The following is a 10118-nucleotide window of genomic DNA, read 5'->3' as shown; positions in this document are numbered from 1 at the left end:
CAGACTGTCCTGCATCACCTTCCTTCTGACCAACAGTCTAGTGTCCAAGTTCTGAGCTGGAACTAGCTGGAAACCCTTTTGGCAAGTCTGAACTGAAGAGAAAGCCCCTTCAGGCAGAAAAGTGGGAGCACTACTCTTCCTGGACAACATGGAGGAGATTGGTCTTTGATCCAACCTCCTGGCATGGCCCAGTGAGCACCTCCGGTCTCATGTCTCCTCTGGAGTGTTTATTCCAGCTTTGCCCTCCACACTCCCCTCACCCAGCCTCACCTCCCACACCTGCAGACACAAGCATGCCAAAAAAGTGCCACTCAAGAGGCTTTCTCCATTTTATTTCTTTGGGAAAAGAAAACGAAGTCTTTCCATCACATATGGTAGAGATATATATTTATATATATTTATATATAATTTCTTTTGTGGTTGGAAATCCCAAAGCTGAGTCTGTTCATTTTTTTCTACTTTTTAATTTTTTTTTTCATACTAATGCCTCCTCTTCCTCCTGCCCCTCTGGCCCAGGCCCAGGTTCTGGGGCCGGTGCAATGAAGGGTGAGTGGAATGGGCAGTGATTGCCAGGACAGCCCCCCACCCAGCTCAGAGAACTGGTAAGGGGCACCAGAAGGGGCTGTGCAGAACAGAGGCCACAAGGGCACTCCTGTTTGTGTGTGGGGTGCACAGCTCGTTAAACAGTCACCAGTCATGAGAGGAGGCTGGTCAGGGGTCGGGGGATTGCTCACAGTAGTTGCCAGCTCCCTCCAGCCTGCCCCACAAACCCAGTCTTGGGGGTGGGAAGGAGAGAGTTAAAAGAAAAATACAAGGGCTGAGGGCCAAACCTCCTCCGATTTTTATTGCTGGTGTGTTAGAAATTTGCCTTTCCCTTCTTACTTTGGGAGATGGACTCTAAGAGGGCCCCCAGAGGAGGAAGTGACTGGCTGCCCCAACCCCCACTAATGGCCATGCCAGGACTACCCTGGGCAAACACTGGGCTACCTCAGGCCTCTTGGACCCAGGGGTCAGTGATTCTCTCAGTTCAGCCTTGCTCTTCAAGAGCAATCATAGTTACCCCCCCACCCCCCAAAACAAGGGCCTTGGGCTCAGGCTTGGGCCCAAAGGAGCTAGGAAGTGGGCAGTGCACCAAAGATCAAGCAGAGTTTTCTACTGGAAGAAAAGGTGAGGTTTAGGGGAAGAGGTGGCCTAGGACAATGATGTTCTGAGCATGAAAGCAGTAGGCTGAGCACGAAAGCAGAAGGTGGCTGAGGGAATCAAGTGGGAAGACATAGGAAGACATCACAGACACTCATAGGACCTCAGAAACTTGATGAGGGGAGTGCCTGAGAGGCAGGTGGCACTTAATAACTGTAGTTAGAGCTGGATAGTGGCCCTGGGTGTGGGGTCAGCCAAGCAAATGGGGCTGTTGTCCTACAGGATCCTGGTCAGAGGGGTGAGGGTAGAGCTAAGAAGCCTCCAGGTGACCCTTTCCAAGAACAGGACAGCAGATCTTCCCTGGGTACCAAGCCTCCAGCCTCAGCCCTTACCTCCTCCAACATAAACATATAGACACACACTCAGGACTAGCCCAGGCTGTAGACCTTGGCAGGGAGGGGCTAGGCAGGTAGCCCTCTCAACAGCAGGCAGGCCATCTGCTCCCACGTGTCCTGCCAATCTGCCCAGGGAGGGAGAAGAGTGCAGGAAAGAGGGAGGCCAGGAGCCCAGTGTCAGCTTTGGCAGACCCCACACAGTCCCCCTCAGGCTACATGGCCTAGGAGATTGGTACAGAGAGCATCTCTGGACACAGGGTGGCCGACAGTAGCAGCCCAGACCCACCAAGGGGCTGGGCACCTCATGGCTCTGCAAGGCCTGCCACCTCTCCAACAAGGGAGCGCCAAGAAAAGGAGCCCAAGTTCCCCTGCTGCCTGGACCCTCAGCCCATCACTCTGCCCTCCCCCTATTTCCTCCTTGGGAGGAGGGTTGAGTGGGCTGCCTAGTGGGGCAGTGGTAGAGCTGGGAGGCACCCAGTGAGGGGAGGGGAGGGGCCTGGTCACAGCTGCTTTGAGAACCTCTTTGGTCTGGGGATTCAGGGGACATGGGGAAAAGAGATGGCAGGGAAGAGGATACTGGGGACTCTGGCCTTTGACTGGGTATTTGTCAAAAGGCCACATGCCCAGGTAGGGGACTATATTTCTGTGGACTCGATGCGCTCAAGGCGGGAAGGGGTCCAGGCTTTCTTCTCCTCCCCATGTTGGGGTGTAGGTGTGCTGGCACCTCCCGCAGCCCCTCGCTCTCGCAGCCGGCGCTCCAGCTGCTGGTTCCGCTGGTACATCTCCACATAACTCAGCTGCAGCTGCTTCTGGTACTCGATGACCTTCTCCTTCTCCTCCAGCCACACTCGGCGCTCCTCTGCAAAGCTGGCACCCTGGCGCTCCCGGGCTCGCCGCTCAGCTGCCAGCTCAGCCTGCAGCCGCCCCACCTCCCGCCGCAGGGCCCTCGTCCCACTCTCCCCACCAGCATCCGCCTCCCCATCCAAGGAAACCAAGGAAGCGGCAGCTGCCACCCCAGCCTGACGGCGCATCTTAGCCTCATCGCTCTCGCAGGTGGCCAGTGCATCCTGTGGCTCAGCCGGGTCCACTGGGGTCAGCGCCGGCTTGAGGCAGGCAGAGGGCAGCTCTCCCTCACCCAGCTCCAGGCTGGCCTGTTTGCTGCTGAAGGAGTCCCTCAGGCTGAGCAGCTGCTCCTCCTTCTCCCGCAGGGAGGCCCGGCCCTCCCGCAGCTGTGAGCGCAACCCAACAATCTCACTCAGCTTCTGGGACACGTCCGCCTGCGAGTCCTTCAGCTGCTGCTTCAGAAGGGAAATCTCCCCAGCCTTCTGGCATACCTGGCAGGGGCAGATGAGAAGAGAAGTCAGGGGGAAAGCAGAACTCTGCTTACCCCTACTCTAGCCCCCATATCCAGCCCCAGGGCATCAAGCTGCCCCAGGGCTCAGGGTCAGCTCATCACGGCAGAAATGACAATGCAGGGTCCCCTCCTCAGACTCGGGATGACATGGCTAATCTCACAGGGCCTGGGACTGCTCTGGTCCTCACAGACACTGCCAACTGATGCGGCCGCAATCTTCACTCCCCTTGTGATAATTGTGGGCTGCTACTCTGGTTTTCTCCAGAGAGACAGAAGAAGGGGACACAGGGAGATGCCCACGCCCCAGTCTGCACCTCCCACTTAGTTTCCTCCATCCGGGGCAGGAAGTCGGCCTGTTCCTTCTGGCAGGCGGCAACCTTGTCCTCAAGCTCTTCCCGCTGCCGCATCAGCCGGGCTGCCTCCTCCTGTAGCTGCTTCTTGTCCTGCTGCAGCCGCAGCACCTGTAGCTGCAGGCCTTGCTGGGCACGCTGGGCGCGCCGGGCCACCTGCTGCAGCTTGCCACTGCAGCCCTGCCGCAGCTCAGCCAGCTCACGCTCCCAGGCCTTCTGACGCTCCTCCAGCACCTGAGCCACCGCCGCCTCGCTCTGCTCCAGGCTACGCCGCAGAGCTGCCACCTCCTGCTCCTTCTCCCACAGCCGCTCCTCTAGCTCCTGGATCAGAGCACTGGGCGAAGGTGGTGAGCAGGCCGTAAATGGCAGGCCTCCTCCTCCACCCTCCCCTGATCCCAGGTGACCTGGTCGCCCCATGGATGAGGATGACCCACTCTTGCTGGAGGCCCGCCCACTGTCGGACGTTGCCAGGTCCTGGTAGCCCGACCCACCACCACTGCTGCCACCACCACTGCCACTACCATAGCTGGCAGTGCCAATGCGGTTGATGTGGCTGGTGGAGGCACTGAGGGGTGCCAGGTGCTGGCTATAGCTGGAACTGTAGGTGGGCAGGCTTGTGAGTGAGTTCCGGCCTGAGTCTGAGAGGCCGCTCCCACCCCCGCCCGCTGGGGTCATGGTCCGAGACTTGTCCAGTCCACCCTTGAGGCCACCAGGGCCCTGTCGTCCCTCAGGGGTCCCGTTGGTCTGTGGGGGACACAAGTTCTGCATGGAGTGGAAGTTCTTGGGTACAACAGGCTTGAAGGCCGAAGGCCGAACTAGTGGCTCTGAGCACTGCACAAAAGCAAGGAAGAGGGAGTAGGCATCAGGATGGGGCCTTAGCCTTGGCCCCAGTCTTTCCCTCTGATCTAGACTTGTCCAGCCCCACCTCCACCCCCACTGGACCTCCATCCTGGGAGTCTCTCATGGCTGGAATCTTACCTTATGTTCACCACCTGCCCCCCTCACAGCCAATTCTCCACCCAAGGCCCACCAGCTGGACTTGACCCCCAAGGCTCCCCAATCCACCTTCTATCTCAGTCCCTAAAGCTCAAAAACATCCAAGAAGGCCCGCTTCACCCTCTTCTCTGTGTTGCCACCTATCCCCAGAAAATGGCCGTGAGGACTGACCTGGTCTAGCTTGCCAGAGGCGGCCAGGAGCTTGGGCGGGTGGCTGGGCTCACGATATTGTGGTGGGGCCTTATCACTGCCGCCACTGCTGCTGCTGCCGCCGCTGCTGCCCACCACGTTGCCGCAGACATCCGTGTGGTCGCTGCCCCGTAGCTCGCCATTGAGGTAGAGTGAATTGGCGAGAGCCTTGTCCTCTGAGGGGTAGCGGCCTGGCCTCTCCCTGCTGACCCCACTGCTACGGGGACCAGGGAAACTGCCCTGGTTGCCCCCACCCCCCGTGCGGGTGCCCACACTTTTCATGGCAAACTCCTGGGTGTGGGCCACTCCACTGCCCACACTGCCCATGGCCAGGCGAGGGTCTGGGGGTCCGAGCTCAGAGGGCCGAGGGGCGAAGGCCAGGAGAGGATCTCGCCCTGGGTCAGCACGCACAGGCAGTGTCTCCAGCTTCGCCATGACTAAGCCAGGGGGGCACTGTGGGCACAAGTAGGAAAGCAGAGAGAGATCAGTCCCACCCCCACTCCCACCACCCCATCCAAGCCTGACCCAGCACCAGCTGAACCTGCCTTTCAGTGTCTCCTTCCTTATAGTGGGCCCAGGAGTCCCCAAACAGTCAAGGTAAAGGAATGGGGCTGGGGAAATAAGGACAACTTGGTAATAGGGGCTGCCCGTTGTACACCTGACAAAGCCCAACCCCTAGGGACCATACACCTACCCTCCTCCCTTTGCTATCTATACTCAGTATTCCACTCTTCAACTCCCACCTCAGACCCAGCTTCATCGTGGGTCTGCCCCCCAGACTCAGTGACCCACCGACCCCCAATTCTTCACTGCAACCTCAGAACTCAGCTATCCTTTACTCTGGGTCTGGACTCCTATATCCCAATCTCATGGGCTGGGAAGGGGACAGCAGTACCTGCATTCAATAGGGGACCTCAGAACTTAAGTGAGGGAAACCCACCCCTATCCAAAAATTGTGGATTGGAGTCCTTCCCGGTCCCCTAACCTAGGGTGTTGCAATCAAGGACAGAAGTGGAGGCTCACTACCGGCGCAGGATCCTCTCCTTGCCTCTCCAAGGGGGTGGGGGGCCGATGGGGCCTCAAGCCTGGGACCCTCCGAGGCCCGGTCTGCAGGGGCCATGTGCCTCACTCTCGCAGCTCGGCACGAACCAGCTACGCGACTTTGGACCGGCCGACTGAGCCATCCCGGACTGCAGTTTTCTCCTCTGCGAAATGGGAGGAATGGAGGACCTACCTCGCAGAGCTGCCGCGTGCCAGGAACCCCAGGGCAGCGGGAGCGGGACAGGACGGAGGTATTGGGGGTAGGGTGGGCGGTAGCTGCCTGGGCGGCGCGCATCTGGGCCACCTAGGACATGCACCACCCCTCGCGGACGGCCGGGGACCGCGGTTGCAGCGTGTAGCAGGGGGCCCTTCCAGAGGTCTTCCCAACTTGCACGCATGGGGGTCTGGCACGAGAGGTTCCCCTCCCCATGGTCAGTACCTCGGCAGAGGCCCCGGGGCTGGTTGAAGCCGGGGCAGAGGACGCAGCGCTGGCTGCGGAGGACGCCTGCCGTACCTCCCTCCTGGCCTGCGGTTCCCACAGGTGGGCGGGGGCAGGGGCGGAGCCTCGGCGCCCAACGGCGCCCAGGATTCCGCGCCTGCAGAACCCCTCCAAGAATTCACTGCCCTCGGGAAGACTTCCTGGATTACTCCCCTCCCCCGCTCCTTGTGGACCTTGACCCTGCTCAGTTCACCGAGAATTCCTCGGAGCCCTTCAGTGGGCGTGCGTCCCCCTCCCCCAAGGCTGGCCCACAGCAGAGCCTCGGGTTACCTGTGCTCTGGAAGGCCCTGTTTCCTGGTTCCTTTGTCTCAAGTCCGTACCAAAGGAACACCTGCCCCAGAAAGCCTCATGTTCAGCCGGACAGGGGCTGCAGGCAGTGCCGGCCGCGAGCAGACGCTCATACAAGTGCCAAAAATGGCAGGGGGCGCCCTTCAGTCCTTTGAACCCTGTCTTCCTTGTCTGCTAAGATGAAGGGGTACAGGTGGCAGTCCTGGGCCCCTTGAGTGCTGTTTCAAACTGTCTTCTACCCAGATGCCCACTTCTAATGCTGTGTTGAGGCTATCGGGTCCCAGACCAGGGGAACCAAACAAAACTCTTTGCCTTTCAGGTGTCTTCTGGCCACGCCTGGAATTACAGCCCGAAGTCGTTGGAAAACTCCCACAAACCAGTCAGCACCACTTTTGTAAAATTCCATTCTATCAGCATCTCTGCCCCCCCCCACCAGGTGTGGAGAACAGGCATTTACCACCTTCTTTCCTTAAGCTAACTGGTTACACACGTCCCACAAAGCTGAAACATAGAGTAAGGCAAGAGAGGGTCCAATTGAAGTGCAAGTGCAGGTGAAAGTGAGTGCCTACTTTCATCTGGTGCCCTAGGTGCTGCTGCCAAAATCTTGATGCTCTGCTCACCGATAATGAACAGAAATATGGAGATATAATATCCCCCTCCCAGCCTAAACATGACTCCCTTCTCTTGCCATCTCTGGAAGGAGCAGCTGGGGAGTCAAAAGGGTGAAGGCTGGGTGTTCTGAGGCTTAGAAACAGTGGGACGATCTGGTCAGGGAGGAAGAACTGACTAAACATCATACAGATGGGGTCCGGGGGTGGGGCAAGGGAGGTGTCTGGACTGGGACACCAGGATGGGTATGACACCCTTAACATGACAGGAGAATGTGTGGGGAAAGGGGTGCTTTTTTGTTTTTGAAAATGGGTGCTTTGAGGAAGACCAGAGAAAGATATCTCTCAGGTATCAGATAGAAAGAGAGACTTAGATCATGAGCGTTCAAGCGTGATGTGGGTGGGGTCCAGCATGGAGCTCCAGTGGCAGAGCCCCTGAAGCCTGGGTGGAGAAGTGAGAGCAGGAAGAAGACCAGAAGGCAGGCCCTGAAGACCAAGATGGAGTATGCTTCAAGAAGGTAAGGGCACTCCTGGAGTTAACAAAGGGGCTTATTCGTAAAATTGGGATTGGAGAGGGTGCCCTGAATTTGGCAGGTGGAAACATCACTGGTGCCTATGAGAGAATGATTTTGGGAAAGCGGTGCAAAGCAGAACCAGACTGCAGGAGTGGGGGGAGGTGGGGGTCTGGAGGGAAAGAGTTCCCTTCTCTTTTGAGAAGGCAGTAATTTAAGGTGGTTTGGAATCCAAGGGCTCTTTTCTAATTTTAGAATTTAACATGGTAGAAACCTGAGTGTGGTTATATGCTAAAAGAAGGTGTCAATAGTGAGATGAGAAAACTAGGCAAGGGGGTTCCACCAGAAGCCTGGGTGTGGGCAGGAGCAAACCTCAGGTCATGAAAGTGAGAGGATAATGTCTAGGAAGGTGCTTTGCAAACTGTAAGGTGCAGTACAAATATGCAATACTACCTTCCCTGAGATCCAGGAAAGGAGACTCTGACCATAGATTGGGGCTGATCATATGCCACCCTGCCCTATGGTTTCCCTGGATTGTGTGTGGTCCCCTGAAGGCCTGGGTGCCCAGAGTCCTGGATGGATGGAAATGAGGTCCCAAAACTGTTTCCTGAGCCTCCTATCCTTGTGGTCTTTCTCTGGGAATCATTGACCACCAACCCACTGCAACCCTCCTTGGAGCCTCACTCCTTGAAGAGCTTATTATAATTCTAACCTATTACTGTCAACCCCATGCAAGTGTTCTCTGCCCCTTGCCTCTCCCAAGCTCAGACTGCTGCAACTTCTTTCTACAAACCTCCAGCAGGGACTGGCAAGACAAGGAAGGGCATATATCTCCCTGATAGGCAGAAACTGAGTCCAGAGGAAGGGTTTGAGTTTCATTTGTGGGTCAGGGTCCTAAACTAGCCCAGGTAGCTGAGTATGGTCTGCAAAGACAACCTCATGGCATTAGCTCAACAACCTGGGATGACAGCCTGTTGCCTGAGTCTGCCTCTATTTCTGTCCTATCCACCCTCAGTGCCTGGGACGTTACACAAAGAATTAGCGGTCACGAAGGGGGCAAATAGACTATACCTGGGAGTTAGATGGGCAGGTCCTTCCATCCTATAGTGACCACCCAGCCCCTCCACATGTGTGTCCCTCCCAAAGCTAGTAAACTATACCTTTCCCTTGGGGTCTCAGAGCCCCAAGCTCAGCCCATTCACCCCCTAAAGATCTTAACAGCCCCTCCTGCCAGCATCCTTGCTGGGGGCTTCTCACTGCTCTTTCTTGTTCTGCACTCCCTCCCCTGTGCAGCTACTAAGAGACTCTTTATAAAGGACAAAGCCAATCTTGTCCATGCTTTGCCCAAATTTTTTTGCACCAGGTGCAATATAGACACTTACGGAGGTATCAGCTCCAAGTGGAAATCCCAGTTCAACTGATTAGGGGTGGAATTGCATGCAGGTTATTCCACTTTGAGTTCTCACACCTACCTTACAGGAATCTTAAGAAGTGAATGTATTATGGGTAGATGCCTGGCATTCCTCTCAGCCCTCAGAACCACAGCTTGCAGCAGGGCCCCCAAGGACTCTCCTGCTGTTCATCCTATTTCCCTTGACCTGAGTCCCTCTCCACACTACACAAAATCTCTTCACAGCTCTCTGTGCCCATTCTGCACCCTTTAAGAACCAACCCAAATACTGCCTCCCAGGACAGCATCCCTGATCTACGCAGGGGGAGGGCTCCTGGAGCACTTGGTTCAGGCCACTCCAGGGAAATTTCATTCTGGGGCTGGCCTGTGGGTGCCCCCAGGAGGGGAACAGGCCACAGAATCTTGGGGTCTCTGTGCACTGATTCAGAGGAGATGCAGAGAGAACGCATGTGGGAGAATGCTAGTTATAAGCAATGCAAAGAGGCAATGAATCCCTTTAGGAAAATCAGGATGGGCTTCCAGGAAGGATTGAGGGAGAAAATGTATCAGGGGCACTATGGGGCTTTGGGGGAGGGGGTGCAGAGGTCTCCAGAACTTCTTGGTTGGGATGTGTGAGGGGAGATTCATCTTCTCTTGGCGACAAAGGGGGAAGGGGCCGATCCCCTAGATCCTGGCTCTGATAAATCCCGTGTTTCAGGACTGAGGGGGCTGACAGCGCCCCCCCGACACACACACCCCGATCACACACGCGCGCACACACGAGCCTCCCACACGGGAGTGGGGGGTGGTGGTAGGGGGCGGGTGTTCGCCCCCACGGCCCGCAGCGCCATCAGATAGAGACCCCAGTCACAGGCCATCCCGAAGAGGTGTCCGGGGGGATCTCTGCGGTGGGAGAAATCCCTCCTGCACCTCCTGGAGCTCCTCACCAACGCGTGTGGCCCGGGGGGGCGGGGCGCAGAGGGAAGAGGTGACATAATCCGGGCCGCACCCCCTCCGGCCGCCACCTTCCCCCAGGCCCTGCGAAGCATCCATGACATCATCGGCCTCATCTCCACTCCCTTCATCCCTGGGATCCCAGCAGTGGGACGCTCCCCCTCCCCAGCTCCGGGTCCGACCGAAAGAGCCTCGCGGTGTAGCGGGCAAGGCGAAAGGTCGGAGTCGAGAGGGGCGCCGCGGTGGGTCTGCCTCACTTACTCTCTGCCTCAGGGTCCGGCGCGGGGTCTTCGGCGCTGGCGCCGCCGGCCCGGCTCGCTGGCGCGGCCAGAAGCCCGCCCGGCGGGGCGCGAGGCGCGGGCCCGGCTGCGCTCCGCGCCCCTCCCGCTCCCCGCCCGGGCC

At 57.7% G+C, this 10118-nt stretch overlaps 1 protein-coding gene across 6 annotated transcripts; it reads right to left on the bottom strand.

Annotated features, from left to right (window-relative positions):
• Window positions 1–311: 311 nt before the first annotated feature.
• LZTS3 (leucine zipper tumor suppressor family member 3) lies at window positions 312–10118 on the bottom strand. Of its 6 annotated transcripts, none has more exons than XM_070381303.1 (5): window positions 9978–10118; window positions 5473–5629; window positions 4407–4877; window positions 3204–4070; window positions 312–2869 (listed from the first exon to the last, which is right to left on the bottom strand). In XM_070381303.1, the coding sequence occupies exons 2-5, from the start codon at window positions 5542–5544 to the stop codon at window positions 2171–2173; spliced, it is 2109 nt and encodes a 702-aa protein (XP_070237404.1). In that variant the 5' UTR covers window positions 5545–5629; window positions 9978–10118; the 3' UTR covers window positions 312–2170. The 6 variants fall into 6 exon arrangements, with proteins under 6 accessions (XP_070237404.1, XP_070237405.1, XP_070237409.1 ...); XM_070381304.1 differs by lacking the exon at window positions 9978–10118 and adding an exon at window positions 5905–6002; XM_070381308.1 differs by lacking the exon at window positions 5473–5629.

The sequence above is a fragment of the Bos mutus genome, chromosome 13 (assembly GCF_027580195.1).
Source record: "Bos mutus isolate GX-2022 chromosome 13, NWIPB_WYAK_1.1, whole genome shotgun sequence".
Lineage (NCBI taxonomy): Eukaryota > Metazoa > Chordata > Mammalia > Artiodactyla > Bovidae > Bos > Bos mutus.
The sequence above is the reverse complement of the archived record's forward strand: the minus strand, read 5'-3'. Positions and strand labels throughout refer to the sequence as shown.

Excerpts from the sequence above, each read along its gene's own strand:
- LZTS3 (XM_070381303.1), bottom strand. The coding sequence starts at position 5,544 with ATGGCCCCTGCAGACCGGGCCTCGGAGGGTCCCAGGCTTGAGGCCCCA. Across the intron at positions 4,878-5,472 it reads CCCCCCACCCCCTTGGAGAG|TGCCCCCCTGGCTTAGTCAT; the intron begins GCAAGGAGAGGA and ends TTGTGCCCACAG. Across the intron at positions 4,071-4,406 it reads CCTCTGGCAAGCTAGACCAG|TGCTCAGAGCCACTAGTTCG; the intron begins GTCAGTCCTCAC and ends GCTTTTGTGCAG.